General features: G+C 43.6%; 1 protein-coding gene across 1 annotated transcript in view; it reads right to left on the reverse strand.

Moving 5' to 3' along the window:
* The window catches only part of flcn (folliculin), a 40,232-nt gene that overhangs the window by 16,905 nt on the left and 4,281 nt on the right, over positions 1-19,046 (reverse strand). Inside the window, exons 2-7 of the mRNA XM_051919820.1 lie at positions 10,666-10,765; positions 5,298-5,602; positions 5,064-5,210; positions 4,765-4,986; positions 1,880-2,046; positions 1,707-1,798 (exon numbers count right to left, since the gene is read on the reverse strand). Of these exons, the coding sequence (XP_051775780.1) occupies positions 1,707-1,798; positions 1,880-2,046; positions 4,765-4,986; positions 5,064-5,210; positions 5,298-5,597 (928 nt within the window). The 5' untranslated portion in view covers positions 5,598-5,602; positions 10,666-10,765. The remainder of the gene's footprint in view (positions 1-1,706; positions 1,799-1,879; positions 2,047-4,764; positions 4,987-5,063; positions 5,211-5,297; positions 5,603-10,665; positions 10,766-19,046) is intronic.

A 19,046-nucleotide genomic window follows, 5' to 3' on the forward strand; every position in this document is an offset into this window, starting at 1 on the left:
ACTGTCTTGCATGTTGTATGAGCCTGCATACTCTATGATTTCACATACATATCACATACATTTTACACAGCAAAGTCTGATCTCGCTCAAAGCAGCCAATTTCAGTCATTGCCACATTGCACTCCTTACAATATGTTGCTTTGATGCCTATTTTTCAATTGTCTGTTGCTGCACTTTCTAAAATATATTGTTAGTGTGTACTGTAGAGAGACAAGTCACTCATTTGCCATCGTGCCATGCCACTGCCACCAAGTTTTCTGCCTGCATGAAAACCGTATTGTCACCTCTTTTCATCTTCTGAAACTTTATGAACTTTATGTATGGCATTATGGCCTGGCTCACCCCATGAGATTTGCTTCTGTTTATTACAGAAGTGAATAAAACTTTGCAGCAGCACGTACCTAAGCCACCAGGGGACAAAACACGTTTGGACAAATGCTCCCTGAAGTTATATCACCAGTTCTGTCCCATCTCTATTTGTAATGCCACAGCGTGCTTCATCTCGTCTTTCGTTGTGGGTTTCCACTTTGAAAAACGAGAATGCGAATGCAAACGCAGCCCGCGATTCAAAAAAAATCTCTGCCTACCTGTTTGTCTCGTCTGACAGTAGCTGAAAAGCAGCATCAGGAGAGAGCAGCCTGAAGTACAGCAGCTGGTGATCTGTCATGTCCAACAGCAAGCCATGCCGTCTTGTAAACTCCGGTAGCCAGATCGGCTCTCAACGGATCAATGTCTATGTCTGTGTATTTATCCCATGCAAACTTTGCCGTAGATGCATCGGCTGCGCGAAGGCACTCAACTGGCAGCAGATCCGCTGGCGCGGCATCGGCTGGTGTCTGATCAGCTGATGCCTGCTTCTAACTCTCTTGCTCGATCTCCTGATCACTGCCAATAAAGTCTGATTCTGAAAAATCAAGAGTCCGACTCCGCGATAATGCGCAAAACATCGCCTGCCGAGTGTTTTCTTTTCTGCACTTGCTTCGCTGCCTTTTCACATGCCGGTGCCATCTTGCCTTTGTTTACATTTCGCAACTCACGCACACGCAATGTTTATTTGCCCAGTCAACGAGTCTAGCATTCCTCCAAGCACAGAGGGAATGCCTGTGACGTGACAGTGAGATTTGTCGCCATTAACAGCTGATTGTCGCCCCCTATCCCTGGATGTCGACTTTTGTCGACATTCGCCTTCAACCCCTCCTGTCGACAAAAGTCGACATCCGCCCTAAAAGAGTTAAAACACTGAATGCAGCAGTTTAAGATTGAAATAAGCAATTAAGGTTGGAGAACCTTAACAAGTGAGACCACTAAAATGAAGCATCAAAATGTCACTTAAGCAATATGTGCTTCATTCATGTCTTCACAGACATTGCCTACCCCTGAGTTGAAGGTTCCACATCACTCAAGAGTACGGATGAGTTACCATTAAGTGGTGGAATGCACAGAAATATTCATGATTTTTTGCGGCATGATGTTATTTCATCCACTAGACAGCAGTAGAATACTGTCCCGAGAGTTATTTAGGCTTAACACTATAAAGTGAGTCGTAACCGTAATAACACTGAATTCCGAACCAGAATCACATTTGGGGTTGTTAAACAAGGAGGTTTAGAACTTACTAGGAAGCCCACAGTCATGGCATGCTGAGTACCCCCCCACCCCCATTAATGAACATTGACTCATAAACCAACAATGGGAGTTGGACATACCGGCGTGTCTCTCCATCATCACAAGGGTGTCCTCAGTAGGTGCCCCCTCAAGAAGCTTCTCGGTCAGACGACTACCACAGGCCTTCAGCAACCTGGGATACATTAAAGAGAAGGTGGAATTATTTAAGGTTTGCAGGCAGAAAAGGATCAACCAGTAAGGCAGGGAAGCTCACCAAGAAAAGGAGATGTGCAGGTGGGCCCACAGGGCACTCTCCTTTGTTAGTGAGGTCAGGCTTCGAGCCGCGTTGCCACTGCGCTGATGTGGAAATGCTCCAGGAGTGAATGCGGTGTTAATCCTCTGCGAACGCTGAGGACAGCCAAACTGCTCACTCTCAAAGACCTGCAATGGGAAAAGTACCAGCATTTTAGGATCTGCCTTCTGGGGTCATTTCTTAGCTGACAGAGATGACATGCTTGCTTCCTAATTTCCTAATACTTGAAAAGATAATTGGCTATAGTCTGGTTTTGTTAATATAGGCAGACAATCACAGGCTACACAATTCACACTACACATTAGACCTCGCCGTCTATAGCTGTTATTTATATTACTAAACCAAGTGTAGCCAGAGGGAGGTGCTCTTGGGCCGTTCACAAAGCCAAAATACACAACAAAAATCAGGAGTGGTCTGCCCTCGACTTTCTCGTATACTCAGATATGGGGATGGATACTTGAGGAGTAAACCGTAAGACAATAATATTTTTATATATTTACATTAAAGAACCATCAACAACAAATCAAGTGAAACTAGTAATATATTGAAGAATTATTATAAAAGTAAAGTTGAATCAATCGGAATCTGCAGCTGCATGAATAAAAAAGTACCACTTCCGGTTAGCGGAAATAGCTCAAAAGTTGATAGAAACTACGTTTGGTACCTAATACTTGTATGCAAAATTTGGTTGACCTACGTGAAAGCGTACACAAGTTATCGTGTTTATACACACACACACACACACACACACACACACACACACACACACACACACACACACACACACACACAATTCCAAAAATGGTATTTTCAGACTTAGGGAGATCTAAAACGTCGAGATTCATCAAAATCTCAAAATGGTATAGGGAAGAATTTGAATCCTCCAAAAATTCCTTGTATACGAGAAAGTCAGGGAGGTCTAAAGCGCTGAGATTCGTCAAAATCTCGACATCGAATTTCTTGATGATTACAATACTTTCTCTATACCTCGTATACGAGAAAGTAAAAAGTACCACTTCCGGTTAGCGGAAAGAGCTCAGAAGTTGATAGAAATTTACGTTTTGTACCTAATATTTGTATACAAAACTTGGTTGACCTAAGTGAAAGCGTACTCAAGTTATCATGTTTACACGCATGTACATACACACACACAATTCCAAAAATGGTATTTTCAGACTCAGGACAGTCTAAAACATTGAGATCTTAATTGAATTTTTGGAAGATTGCAATACTTTCCCTACAAGAAAGTAAGTCAGACTCAGTGAGGTCAAAAACGTCGAGATACGTCCAAATCTCAAAGTCTAATTTTTGGACGATTACAATTCTTTCCCTATACTTTGTATATGAGAAAGTAAAAGGGGAATTTTATTGTATTAATACAATGTAGGGAAATAGAATGGAAGAAAAACACAAAAGTAGAGCACAAAGGTAAAATAACAACCACCTACAGCCCCACCAGGCCTTGCTATCTACCCATGGGATACCTGGTCCACTACCACACGATTACATATTACAACTCAGCTCTCCTTCTTCTCACATCTCGTATCCCTCACTTAGACCTACACCTTCTCTTCCTATAGCCACTGAAATGTTTGTCCTGCGCTTCTGCTAATTCCAAGTTCAGTGAAAAAGTACATAAGAGGCAGTTTAATATCTCATGTCTGGACGACATACTGGAGCATTTTCAGGTCTGTCCATTTTATAAGCTACACTGACCTTCTCAGAGCCCTCTCCTGCAATGCCAGGCTTTCCTTAAACCCTGAGGTTTATCTGCCAGCTCACCCTCCACTTGTATGACCTCTTCCACTCACAATGCAGAGGACTCCCTTCTGACCACCTAATGAGTTGGTTTACTTTCAACCTACCACTCAATGTTCCCTACTGACCTGCATATATGACTGAGCCCTTACAATTATTACTTCAAGGGGACCTGTTAATAATACATGGTCTACAACAGGGGTGTCGAATGCCAGTCCTGGTGGGCCGCAGTGGCTGCAGGTTTTCATTCTAACCATCTTCTTAATTAATGACCAGTTTTTGCTGCGAATTAACTTCTTTTGCCTTAGTTTTAATTAACTTGGCTCAGGCCCCTTAGTTGCTTCTTTTTTCTTAATGAGCAGCCAAACAATAATGAGACACAAAACAAGCCACCGCATGACTAACTAACCTGTGTCCATCACACAATATGTGGAGAAAGGTGGAGGTCTCAGTAAATCAACAGTTTTGGAAATGTCTGCTCTAGCAGAATGAGAGCAGCAACAAGGTGTTGAAGTTAAATAACGAGTTTAATTAACAGCAAGAATCGGCTTCTCATTAAGGAAATGGTTTGAGTTTGAAGCCCCAGTTTACCAGGTCATCTGTCAGCTCATTTCATGTTTCATCTCTGTTTGGCTGCCATTTAATGATGAAAAGAATCAATTCAGAGGACTGAAAACTTAAAAACAGGCCTATTAAAATGAAGGGAAAAGGAGTTAATTAGCAGTGAAACCTGGTCACTGATTAGGAAAACGGTTAGAATGAAAACCTGCAACCACTGTGGTCCTCCAGGCCTGGAGTTCAACACCACTGGTCTACAATACCAGGAGGCAAACCTTCCTTTGTCTTAACGTGATGTTAAATTTCCATATTTTCAGGACCTATTAACTCTTTCCTTCAGGACCTTGTACGGTTCTAACCCTGTCATGCAGCTGTTCCTACCTCCCTCCTTCTCCATTCCTGAATGACCATTCCTTTACACAACTCATTGTTAATAATTTACTTTTTGTCCATCCTTGTTCACAACAGTGAGATCTCCGGCCCAGTCATGGAATTAGCCCCTTCCTCTCTGATGCCCAAGCATATTTCACCTTGAGAGCTTTGCTCTGTAGCCCTTCAATTATTGTCTTGACCCGGCCCAACAGGAAAGGCCACGAATTGATGAGGTAAATGCGATCCATGGTAACAAGAACCAGGCTATACCAGCGTTGAAATCCCCGTGCCCGGCTGTCCTTAATGAAAAAGGTGTGGCTGAAGACAAACCCATGCTGCTCATCTCCAAAGAAAATCGGGCCTTCTCGACCTGGGCATACCTAGGGAAGAAAGTGAATCATTAAGAGTAGGCCTGAATGACCTGGTAGACATGAAACAGACATACAAGATTACACACTTCACAGCTTAGGCTTCGCACACAGGCCTGTCGGACAATACTGAACAGCTGGGGATGCTGAGGATGTTGGTGGCTAACGTATTTGATAGATGTCTCTCTGTCATGGCTGATGAAACCAGGGTGACCAGCAGGAAGTGATCGGCATCCCTACGAGGAAGGCAGAAAACAAATGTTTCATTAAAATTTCCACGTAAATTGTATGAAATACTGAAAGGGGAAAAAAAAGTCACTTGCCTCACACATATCAGCTCTTTGAGGAGCTGGGCTTCCTGCTGCCGAGTTCTGTTGGCTGAGATTGGGGTCTCTGGCACATGCCGTTATGGTGATACCTTCACTTTCCCCTTCACCTTCCCCCTGTGGAAGGGGGTTGGAGCCCCGACTGGGTGGAGAAGAACCATCTTGACAGGACAGTCCGGATCCAGACCCGAGGCCTCCAGCTTCAAGCGGGGTTGGGGAATGGAGGGCTTCAGTGCAGAAAAGGGTCCGTGGACCATGCAGTTCACAGAAGTGGCAGAGAGCCACAAGGGCATTCATCAGACCTAAAGAGAAGACCCAACATCCACTATTGGACAATCAACATTTCTCACATTCTGTAACACATTAACTCTTTGAGGACTGAATATTTTTTCCAAAAAAACTCAGTTTTCTGAAAAGCACGCAATGCACTGCTTTCGCACATAAATCATCATAAAACATCTGTTGCTACGTGCTGTGGCTGCCGTTGGCACCTGTTTGGCATCTCTGGTAGCAGTGGCAGCTCAAAGGCCAGCAGGAATGCAAAGCAGGCCGGCGACCTCTCTGTCTTCACACAGCAGTCGCGGAGTGACGCAATATGGTTTGTTTCTCTTGTCATCATAAGTGGTGGTCCTCTTTGGCGAATGCTGCAGTAGGCGTATCAGCTACACGAACCTGTTCAGCACCACGATCACCTGGGGACCGATAGGCTGATGCTGGTACCTCACTTTCATTTTCGATATCCATCTCCAGATCACTTGCATCAAACTTGGGAGTCTTGGGAGTCCGATTCAGCGATAATACATAAAACGTCCATGGAGAATTTTGCTCTGCACATTTGCTTTAGTCTCGCCAGATGTCGATGCCGCTTTGCTCTTCACTACTCATACACACGTAGCGAATCGAGGTCAAAATAACAAAGCTATGCAACTTTCCTTCAAACAAAGAGAGGAACTAAATGTGTAAGGGCGAGTTTTGTTCGCAGTTTACAGCCGATTACCGTCCTCTACCCCTGAATTTCGACAAAAGTCGACATCAGCCCTGAAAGAGTTAAAATGAGAAAAAAAAAATGTATTGAAATCTATGTTAACTCTTTGAGGGCTGAATATTCTTTCCAAAAAACATCATTTTCTGAAAAACAATGGCTTTAGACAGAAATCAATATAAAATGTCTGTTGCTGCATGCTGTGGCTGCCAGTTTGCTAAGATTGTACAGCAGGCAAGCTGCCAGGCTGTGTTCACATGGCTGCACGGGGCAGCAGCAGCAGCAGTCACGGCCACAGTGGATTGCAATCTGGTTTCTACCTCTTTTCATTGTTGGCAGTTCTCCCAAGTGAACAGTGCCATAGGCTGTGTCAGCTACATGAACCTGTTCAGCACCACGATTAGCTGTAAAACCTCATATTCTTTTTCGATCACTTGTATCAAAATCAGAGTCCGACAAGTCTTAGTCCAATTCAGAGAGAACAGGCAAAACTTCGTCCACGTAGTATTTTCCTTTATGCATTTGCTTTGATCTCTCGCCAGATGTCAGTGCCATTTTTGCCATTGTCTGTGCCCTGCAACCCACGGGAGCGCAGGAAATCTTGGTCAAAACCAATAAAGCTACTTTCCTTCTACCAACGAGAGTCTAACTAAAACGTAACGATTGGTTTTGTCACAGTTTACAGTTGATTACAGATTATCGTCAGCTCCTCCTTTTGACAAAAGTCGACATCAGCCCTGAAAGAGTTAAAAATATGATTCTCCCCAACCAAATTAGGGATTTAGCAGCAAAACACTGCAGGCCAATATTTTACGTTGTGGAATCAAATCTTGTAAACAAACAAAAAATAAAAAGCAATTATATTTCCCCCTCAAATGTGCTGGAATTGGGGCATAACATTTTAGTAACTGTGCCATATTTAATTCAAGTTGAGCAACTTGTTGTCGAGTCACTCGGTCCATAGACTCACTCCCTGACACACATACACACACTTCACTCCGAGTGGTCAAACCTCATTCAGGGATCCTTAAAAGCTGAAATTGACCCCCCCCCCCCCATTTAAATACATATAAAGTAGGGGAAATAAGTATTTGATTCCCTGCTGAATTTGTACGTTTTCTCAATTACAAAGAAACGAACAGTCTTGGATTTTTATGGTAGTTTCCTTTTAATGGAGAGAGACAGAATATCAACCAAAAAAATCAAGAAAAAACACATTACATAAAAGTTATAAATTGATTTGCATGTCATTGAGAGAAATAAGGATTTGATCCCCTACAATCCAACCAAAATTCTGGCACCCATATCCATCCATTTTCCAACCCTCTGAATCCGAACACAGGGTCACGGGGGTCTGCTGGAGCCAATCCCAGCCAACACAGGGCGCAAGGCAGGGAACCAATCCCGGGCAGGGTGCCAACCCACCGCAGTGTGCACCCATGTGGCACACAGATTACAACCAATCAATCAGTTACAGATACTCCTGATCTCAACTCGTGATGTGTATAAAGCCCACCTGTCCACAGAATCAGTTTCTTCCATTCCAACCTCTCCACCACCCGTGTTAAGTTTGCCAGTGAACATCCAGGCCTATACGTGTGCCTTCTTGAGCAGGGGGCCCCTGCAGGTGCTGTAAGATTTCAATCCATTACCAATGGTGCTCTTGGCGACTGTGGTGGTCCCAACTGTCTTCAGATCATTAACAAGCTCCTCCCGTGTACTTTTGGGCTGACCCATCACCTTTCTCATGGTCATCCTCAACCCAAAGTGGCAAGATCTTGCATACAGCTCCAGACCAAGGGCGATTGATGGTCATTTTATATTTCTTCCATTTCCAAATAATCACACCAAAAGTTGTCACCTCCTCATCTAGCTTCTTGCTGATGGTCTCGTAGCACATTCCAGCCTTGTGCAGGTCTTGCCCCAGACGTCTCTTGACAGCCCATGGTGGTGGAGAGGATGGAATGGAAGAAACTGATTCTGTGGATTGGTCTATCAATCTAAATGTTTTCCTTGCTGCTGCAGCAACATGAAATAATCCATTTCCTAGCATATGCACAGTTGGCTCTTAAAGTGGTGTCATGCAGTGGTATGCATTTTAAACAAGGGGCTTCTATTGGACAGTTCTTCACTATCCACTGTACAGACTAGATTTTGCTTCCTTCAATTTCCACGTCTCTGAAGCCCTCAAATGCGCCATCCATAAGTAAAGCTTGGGAGGTGATCACGAGGTTACTAAAGAAGTGTTGTTACGAGTGCAGGTGTCAGACTGGTACAAGATGGGGGTAACTGGTCTCTTGTTTTTATGCAGCAAGGCAGTAGAGGTTGACGTAGGTAAGTACAGCAAATACAAGTAACACTGGACAGCAATTTTTTGTAAAGAGTAGCTTCCTGAAGTAATTTGAGTGATTATGATAGACTATCTTAAGCTGAACACAAATATAATTTCAGATTGACTATATTACATATGGATTTGGAGAAACTTGGAACAAACTTCTATTGAGTTTAGTGTTTTTAAATCACTTAATGATGGTGACACTGCATTTGTTCAGCTCAGTTAAGCTGTTTTGTTGGTGATCGTGCTCAGTGTCTGGCGCTTCTCATTTCAGTGTTCAACAACAGTCGGCCTGCACTGATGGATTCCATTGACTCTGCTTTTCCATCATTGTAATGTCCTGTTGAAACCTTTCACCATGTTTGGCACTGACTTGCACTACGCTCAACAGGAAAGAAGCAGAAAACGAATCTTTAGCGACGTGTCTCACTTCACAGTTTTGTATGCTTGAAGCATGTTGTCAACCAGCTGGACACCTTTTGGTATTCTCAACAACATCTTGAAAGCCTTCTAATGCGATTTCCTCCAGCCCAGATCTTTGAACCATTTGTCGTTACTGATGTGTATGATTTGTGGACCAACAGAAATACCTTCTTTAATCTTGGTATCAGTTATTCAAGGAAACATCGGCCTCAAATTTCAAAACCTTTCACCATCCTTGTTCATCAGTTTCACAAAATTGTTCTACAGTTCAGGTTTTATCTGAAGAGGAGGTAAAATATCTTTGTGGGGTGAACAAGGAGTTTGTGTGTCACACTTTTCTGCCAGTACTTTTTAACGTAATGAGACTCTTTAGCTTGGCTATCATATTTGTAGTACTAGTTATGACCGAGTTGCATTCCAAGTAGCAGTGCAACTACTTCAGATATTTCAGTTGTAGTTGTTGCAAAGATCTGTACACTTGCATTATGAAAGCAAATCAGAAAGATAGGCAATTGCAATAAAATGGTGCATGATAGGAAATTTTGAAAATGATTTATAATCAGCTGGCTAAAACCCATAAGATATACCCAGAAGTGTTCAGGAAGCACACACTTTGTTTTCCAGTATCCTATAAGTATGCTCAAATAATTATAATTTTCTATTGTGTTACAACACCTAGTAGGCAAACCTCATACGAGGGTTGTCTGGGTTCCGCACGGAATTTTATCGTTTGTCGAGTGTCAGCCTGTCGAAACCTGTTCTGCTGTGTAGAGGGATTATTCAAGTGGTTGCATGTTTTTGTTCAGATGTTTTGCTCTCTCTCTTCCTTCAGAATGAACACGAGAAGCAAACGAACTGAGAGTGCGCAGCCGGCGCTAGCGGCGAAGCTCCTGACTCCATGTGTGCGTGACTTTCGAGTGATGATTTTTTTCGACTTTTCTGATGGTTTAATCCGCTCTGTGGAACGCACCATGTTTTCCATCTTTTTCAACATCGATGGCATTGTCGCGTCAATTCCGCTGATGGAGAGGAAAACTGTGACCTCTGAGTGGTACACCACTCAGTGCCTGCCTGACGTTTTTTCTGCGATGGCTACAGGCTGGTCCAAGAACTTGCGAAGGCACTTTTTGCATCACGACAATGCGCCAGCCCACACGGCTAATGCGACGAAGCATTTCATTGAAGACAGTGGTGTCAACGTTTTGAACCCGCCACCCTACTCGCCTGATCTTTCACCATGTGACTTTTGGCTCTTCCCGAAGGTGACAGAACCCCTGCGAGGCCACAACTTCGAAACTCGAGAGGAACTGATTGCAGTTGTCAAAGAACAGCTGGACAACCTCCCAAAGACAGCCTTTTGCGAGTGTTTTGCGGCGTGGCACAGAAGAGCCCAAAAGTGCATTGATGTTGGCGGTGAATACTTGGAAAAAGTTTAAAAAGGATCGAATGTACATGAGAAAAATAGAAAAAAAATCCTTGGCTACTTATTTCGAGTGATTCCGCACGGAACCCAGACAACCCTCATATATGCAAGGGTATATGTGGGGCAAGAAAAAAAAATTACACAATTTTTAAAATTATTATTCAGCAATCCCCAGTAGAGAGATACATTCCAACCTACTTACCTGCTTGGAAAAAGTCTAGCGGGACTTCAGCTTAGTTCAACCAGCGGTGGAATGGTAAAACAACACAGACACACTTTGTATGTCTCCGCATGCTGTTCACCTGTTGGCAAGACCAGCGATGAAAACACGTTAGCAATTCAGCCTTTTAACACTCCCAGTTTGAGTTACACACTGGTTGACTAATAGAAGGACAGCAGACGCCATGGCACACAACCTAGCAGGTCATTTTGCAAAACTCCTGTTGACCCCACACACCAAACATAAGCTGATCAGCAGACTGGTGAGCCACTCACAGAGACCAGGGGCCTCATGTATAACGCCGTGCGTAGAATTCACACTATAACATGGCGTAAGCACAAAAGCGGGATTGTGCGTACGCACAGAAAAATCCAGATGCAGGAATCTGTGCGCACGCATACTTTCACGTTCTTCCACTACATAAATCCCGATTTGCGTGAAAAGTAACGCACGTGCACGCGCCTTCTGTCCCGCCCCAACTCCTCCCAGAATTATGCCTCTTTGAATATGCAAATCAATATAAATAGCCTTCTGTGAAAAGACAATGGGAAAAGCACGGGGGAAAATATAAGAATTTCAGCGAATACCAAGTGGAGGCAAAGGAAAAACGTACTATTTGTTGGTTTAAACAGTGGTATAATCAACAAAAGAAAGCTGATCGAGTGACAGAGTGTCGGAAAAACTCGAAAGATCAAATTCACAAAGTCGCACAGTGCCCGAAATAAAAAAGAAATCACATATCAAAGTCGCTGTGAAAAGGCGAGTCGTAGCCCACCGTCTGAGTGTCATATGAAAGCTTATTAGGGTACAAACAAAAAACATAGGCACACAGTGGGAAAAAAGCACGAAATGTCAACTTTAATCTCGAAATTTCCACTTTAATCACGTAGTTTATTTTGCCATTAAAGTAGAACATCATAAACTTCATCTTAAAATCGTTTATTTTACTAGTTTCTCAAGTAGCATGTTAAATGCTTTTTTCTGTGTTTGATCTTCTATGTGCTCTATATGTGTGAATCACTACGTGCTTCCGTTCTTTCTCTTTCTCCGACAGGACACAGAATGCATTACATTCGTGATATTACAGCTCTCTGAATAATTAAAATACTGAGATGTATACGTGATATCATTTTCATGATGATAGGAATGAAAGTATGTTATTAAACATGGGAACACGGTGGCGCAGTGATTGTTCATATCTCACGCAAGAGGCTTGCTGCGCCATGTGCGACCTTCGATGAAATAATTTATTACAGCAGTACTGTCTCTTTCAAACGTACTAACCTCCAATTCCTGTCCATACTTTTCTTTCTCCAATCGCCACACAATCAGCTCTGTAATAGACGTTAAGCCATTTGTAAGCTTAGAACGCCGATTCTTCAAAACTTTTAAGGAACATTGAAATATCTTCGTAGTACATGTTTAATTATTCTACAGTATTCGTCTATCCTTCCAGTGTCGCGTCAGCACCAGCAAGAATACAGCGCAAGGCAGGAGCTATCCTTGAACTAGCTATACGCTGCGGCACCGTTATTAACAATACAGATTATTTAAATGAAGTTAAAGTTTTATCTGTATACTATAAGCAACATATTTTGCTGCATTTCATCTTAAAAATGATATTGTCATCATACGCGCTTTATAAAGTAGCGCAGGTTGTGCAATATTATAACTGTAGTGCAAGTTTACAGTGAGGTGATTGAGTGCATTTATAGTTCTTGGGATGAAACTGTTTCTGAAACGCGAGAGCCGTACAGGAAAGGCTTTGACGCTTTTTGCCGTGGTTGAGGTAGTGTGTACTTGAAACTATATACCGATAATTCTCTTTCCGATCATCTGCTGCTGTGATTCACACTCAGATACAGTGATATAAATACTCCGAGTGGTGCAGTGAGAGTAATATGGAAAAAGATGATCCGCAGTGGCAACCCTTAATGGGAGCAGCAAAAAGAAGAACAAGATGCAGTGAGCGTAACAACGCTAAAGCAGTTGTGGTATTTGGAATACTATGGCTATTCCCTGGACCATTATATTGCAGCAGGTTAATTACAATCAGATGCATTACACTAATAAACAATATGCAGTTAATTTCAGTGTATTTATAAAGCCGCGTCAGGAATATGGAGCCAAGAAAGAAAGGATGAGCACACAGGAACAGTAGTTTGACCATTCTGTGGACCATTATATTGTTACAGGTTAATTACAATCAGATGCATTAAATTTATGAACGATATGCGGTTAATTTCAGTTTATTTGACAAAGCCGCCGCCGTGGATGTGGATCTAAGAAAGAGTAACCACACGGGAACAGTAGCACTGCTTTGACGCTGGGTGCCGCCAGTCTGCAAAACCGAGCGGAGAAATTGCGTACGCCAAGGAATGAGTTACCGTGGAAATGTGCGTGGCTTTACGCCAAGTTTAGGTTTTATACATCGCGATTTGAGCGTGGAAAGGTTCGTACTCAACATTTCTGTGCGTACGCACCGTTTATACATGAGGCCCCAGGTCACAAATTTGTGGTGTACAGACTGATGAGCAGGCCCATTAATAATTTTATGGGAGCACTAAGTAATATACGTATCTACTCTGGGGCCCCACACCCCCCTCTCTCCTCTTTTTTCTGTGGTTAGGACCCCATCATGGATGTGAGGAGTCACCCTTAATACACTGACTAATCAGCAAGGACTCAATACAAACAGAGGAGTGAGGTTGGGAGCATGCACTGGTGGAGCGCTGCCACACCCACCGCAAAATGGACCACCTGGTGTGCAGCGGGTGACACCTCAGCACCACACTGGGACAGTGTGAGGTATTTTTTTTACCCCCCGGGTGACACCTCAGCACCACACTGGGACAGTGCGAGGTATTTTTTTTTACCCCCCCCCCCCCTTGATGGCTGGAGTGCCACCAACCCCCAAGTTTTCCCTGTAAGTTCAAAGTCAAAGTGAACTTTATTGTCATCTCAACAATATACAAGTTGTCACAGGTGGCTGGGGGGGCAACCCAGCCAGGACACCCCGGAGGACCAGAAGAGGGCTTACGCCCGCCTCAGACCACGAGGGGACAACCACCTGGTTGCTATGGGGACCACGGGTACAGAGCTTTGAAGCTCAACCCCGTAGGGGCCCATGGTCCCTGCCAGGGGGTGCCCCGGACCCCGCACAGTTAGGATATAGCGGGTTGGATAATGGATGGATGGATGAATATACACAAGGAGTAGAACAGGTCAGGTCAGGTCAGGTTGGGGAGCCTGCACACAACACACGACGAAACAGCTCAGGATCCTGGTTGGTAACACGCGGTCCAGTCCCACCCTCCAGAAATGACCCTCTATCTGCTGCTGCCAAGTGTTACGTGGGCATCCCCTTGGCCTGCTCAGCAATGAGGATCACTCTCGGGTAATATCGCCACATGGCCGTAGTGCCGTAACTGATGCAGGTAATGTGCCTCATTCGGGACTCCATGAGCAACACAAAGTCAAACCAGCGGGCACCCAGGGATTCTCCGAAGAGACACAAGGAGTCCAGTCTTCATCTCAGGTCACTGGACAGCATCCATGTCTCACAACTATATAGCAAGACATGGAAGCACTCTAAAGACTTGGACCTTTTGCAAAGATATCTAGTAGGTACAAAAATATTGTGTAAATATAACAATAGGTATAACAATAGTGAAAGGAAATAAATACAGAGGTAAAAATAACAGGTATAACCTCAGGGCATAAAAGAGTAAATCAAACGTGACGATAGTCAGTGGTTTCAAAGTCCATAAGGGAAGCACATGGACCCCACTTTAATGTAAATTGTTGTTTCAAATCAAATCAAATCAAATCAAATCCCCTTTTAACATACAGGAGAATCGAAATAGTGTTACTGTCTTATCTTTTCAGTACAATAAAATATAAAAAAGTATAAAACTATAACATATAAGATAAATAACATTAGAACTTATAAAGTAGACCTGTGTTCAATGTGCAATAGTCATTAGTGCAAAAGCCAATTACAGTAAAAAAAAAAAAAAATGAGATGGTTTTTGTTTTTGATGTGCCTTACTAATTTTTTTAAGTGATAAAATTCTTGTTATTGTTTAAATTATTTTTTGAAGGACTGAGATTTACTGTCCGATCAGACCATAAGACCACATGGTGAAATCGGCAAACATGCAGCCCACTCTTAAGGGTCACTCACTCCGTATACACCGAATGATCAGTCAGGACTAACGGCAAAGAGACAAATCATACTTTTAACAGACGCTGTCCTCAGTACTCTGCTTTTTACTGGAGGTCAACTAATTATTCAGGAAGACGTCAGTCTCACTAGGCAGGAAGGCCAAAGCGACATGCAGGACCATCATGACACAGTCAGACTATCTATTTTCTAGATTTGGTGTTAGGTAAGGCTCACAATTTATATAAAACTAGACAAAGAGCCCGTTTCGACAACGTAAGATGAAATGGGCACGAGTTTGTGTCAGCAGTGTATGAAGAACAAATGATAAGTAATGAAGAAGTTGTTTTGTAATGATTGTAGTCCGCTTTACTCATTACTGTACAGGCTTGTACTGTTAGTTGATGAATTTTCCAGGCCTATAGTATAATATTGAATGATGAATGTTCCAGTACAATATGGAATAGTAATAGGTATAAGCACCACAAACCTGATATAGGTGTATTGAATGAATGCGTAATTGAATCAGAATGCGTAATTAGGCCTCGAGCTGTAGTCGAAATCGCCTTTCAGGCCTCTAGAGCTTTAATCCAAGTCGCCTTTCTCTTTGAATTTTTGCGCCCGTAAACGCGATGTTGGGGTTGGATGTCGGTCTCGTAAGGTTTTTCGGGCAGCAGCACAGAAGGCGACTGCGCATTCGGCTTTGGACGGACGTGAGTGAGTGATTGAGGAGGCAATTATGTATTAAGATGGTTATGGAGAAGCAGAATGCATTCTGTATAAAAATTATATATAGTTGGGATGATCAAGAGAAGAGCACCTCAAAGCATGCCAGACAGTCAAGCCAGTCATTTTCTGCATTTGACAGGTCAGTACACAAGCGGCTCACTTATGATACACTGACTGATCAGCAGAGGCTGACTCATTCACACACAGTCAGGTCATGGGACTGGCATGCTGCCTTGAAACACTGGCCAGCTACAAGAAATCGACAGGAGGTCAGTTTCAGTGCACACTAATGGACAGCACAGTCACAACAAACTGTTGTGATGGACGGCCGGGGATCCTGCCCGGACTGGATGCCCTTTTCAGGAGAAGACCGGGGGAATGGGCATACTACCAGGAGTACCTCACCTGGGACATGAGAGGGCAGCCACCTTGGTTTACATCGGGGCCACGGAATTGGAGCTTAGAAGCTCAACCTGGTGGGGGTCCGTGGCCACCACCAGGAGGCACCTGGACAGCTCCAGTCTCTGGACATGCAGCACTTCTGCCACACCCGGAAGTGCTGCCGGATGTTAATTTAGGGACACCTGGAGCACTTCCGGGTGCACTATAAAGGAGGCTGCCTCACTCCATTCGAGAGCGAGAGCCAGGAGAAGGAGGATGAAGCTTGGGAAGAGAGGAGTAGAGAGGACTGAATATTGTGTTGGAGAACTGTGTTGTGTACAGGACCGTTAATTTGAATAAAACGTATGCATTTTGGACATACAGTGTCTGTCTGTCTGTGTCTGGGGCCGATCTTCTATACTGTCAAGCAGCAGCAAATTTTCCTGTGCTAAAATTGGCCAATAATTACTTCACAATCCTGCATAAACCACACAAGAATTACTTTCTAACTAGAGTCGAATGGCTTTTTCCACAAAAAAACAATAATAATACACTAAGGTCTGTGTGTCAAGTCCCTCCGAGCAATATGATTGGCCGGTTCAGCTTTGGTGACGCGGCAAAAGAGGAAGTGCGAGTGTGAGATACACAAAGAGGAGTAAAGGCTTATGAGCCATGCTGAGAGAGTCGCCTTCAAAGATGGCAAGCATAAAACTGGACAGGCGGTGAGAAATGTGCCGCAAAAATAATGACAGAGTCTGAAAAGCAGGCTTTATGGGAACACATTCAAGAGGGGGAGCGCCGGTGAAGAGGCTTTCACACGCGCAAATAAAGAGGAAATGCACTGAAGGGCCACATGGGGCAAGAAATAGAAAATATTTTTAAATTATTCTATTACCTGTTTTTCACTGGTGCCACTGCTAGTAAATAAATAAAAGAGCTAATGTTCACATGTATCGTGAATCTGTCCGCGTAACAACCTGCCATCAAACTGTTATAGATAGATAGATAGATAGATAGATAGATAGATAGATAGATAGATAGATAGATACTTTATTAATCCCAGTGGGAAATTCATGTTATAAGTGGTTGCTTATAAATAATAATAATAATTCTTTGCATTTATATAGCGCTTTTCTCACTACTCAAAGTGCTCAGCAATTGCAGGTTAAGGGCCTTGCTCAAGGGCCCAACAGAGCAGAGTCCCTATTGGCATTTACGGGATTCGAACCGGCAACCTTCCGATTGCATAATGTAAATGTTTCAGAATTTGGATGAAACCTTTTAATCTATTATGCCCTGTATATATGAATGCAGTTGAAAAGGCAAACGTCAGTCATGTTTTCTTGTGCAAACATAACTAAATAAAAACCTTCAGGTATCGAAATGCCACACAGAAGGGCAGCTCTATCCTTAGTACCCTTCTCCCAGTATACCCAGCATCTTTCCTCTGCACATGTCCAAACCATCGCAATCTCGCCTCTCTGACTTTGTCTCCCTACCGTCCCACCTCAGCTGCCCCTCTAATGTCCTCATTTCTAATCCTGTCCATCCTCGTCACACCCAATGCTAATCTTCACATCTTTAACTCTGCCACCTCCAGCTCTGTCTCCAGTGCCACCGTCTCCAGCCCATATAACATAGCTGGTGTCACTTCTGTCCTGTAGGCCTTCCCTTTCACTCTTGCTGACACTATTAACTATGGTAGTAGTGTATTGTACTCCTAAAGTGGCCATGATAGATTGGGTATCTTGCTCTGTGAAGAGGATCACTTGCGCTCCGTTTTATGTGTTGTATTTACCCCATTTGTTTGATACCCATTGCACTCCTAAACTACGTAGAAACGGGGTCTCTCTCTCTCTGAATTGCCTTTCCCATGATTTCTTCCATTTTCGTCCCCCTACAAGGGTATATTTTTTATTTGGAGGGAGTTTTTCTTGTCTTATGGAGTCAAAGCAGGGGGGATGTCAAAAACTGGTCCACTGCAGCAATTCTTGTGTGATTTTGGGCTCATGGCAGATGCCTGGGTCCCTTGCCTGGCAAGGATGCCTATATGATAGAAGGAGGGGGTTAGAGCGTGCTCAGGGCATTATCTCCCCCCTGGGTGGCTGTGGTGCCTCGGATTCCCATAGGGCTGCAGCCCTGTTGGGTTCTGTGGGTGCTGCCAGGGGGCACTGCGGAGACTGTAGACCCCTAGGACGTGGGGCTTCCGCCCCACCTGGGAGTACTTCTGGGACATGCTAATGGGCTACCTGGAGCGCTCCCGGGTGCGGCTTAAAAGGAGCCAGCTGCCGTTACTCTAGGATCCGGAGTCGGGAGGGAGAAAGATGAAGCTCGCCAGAGGAGGGGTGGAGGTGAAGAAGAGGAACGAGACAGAGAAAGAGAAAGAAGAAAAATACCGAGCTGCTTTGTGTCTGTGCTGCCGTGGGGAGCGAGAGAGAGAAGAGCTTCCTTGTCCACTTAGTTAAATGTGTGCTGTGTGTGTTAAACCTGTGCCTGCAGTCGGCTTGTGTCGGGTTTGGGTGGCTGGAGGGCCTCCATCAGACCACAGGCTCAAACAAAAAAGAAATTATTGCTGCTGTGGTGTAAAACTCGTTATGCGCCGTTTCAAGATTTAAAGATTTAAAGTGGACAACCACACAATCCAACCACCTCCAAAGCAAACTCATTCGCTTAAAATAGTTTAAGTTACAAAATGCAAAATAGATAACAGGGTTCTGAGTAGCTATTTATTATAACAACTTCAAAATATGTGATTTAGTTAAAAATTTGCATTACAATTTTGCTGGTATGCTATCCATATAATTCAATTGTCGTAAAATTCAATTATATATTGGAGTATCTTCTTATATAATACGCTACCGTGGCTGTCCATTTGCCTGTCCAGGATTTTAAATCACCTGTAGCTCACAAACTGTTTGAGCCATTGACCTGAAATTTGGTACTCATATACCACGTCACGTCTACTATCCGCTTTCAGGGTGATGATTGACCTCCAAGGTTATTCCTCTTTATATTTTTATTTTATTTTATTGTAGAATCAACTCTCGGCAGTGGACAGCAGTGTGGTGCATGTGTATGGGCACCGTTC

Source organism: Erpetoichthys calabaricus, chromosome 16 (assembly GCF_900747795.2).
Source record: "Erpetoichthys calabaricus chromosome 16, fErpCal1.3, whole genome shotgun sequence".
In the NCBI taxonomy this organism is placed as follows: Eukaryota; Metazoa; Chordata; class Cladistia; order Polypteriformes; family Polypteridae; genus Erpetoichthys; species Erpetoichthys calabaricus.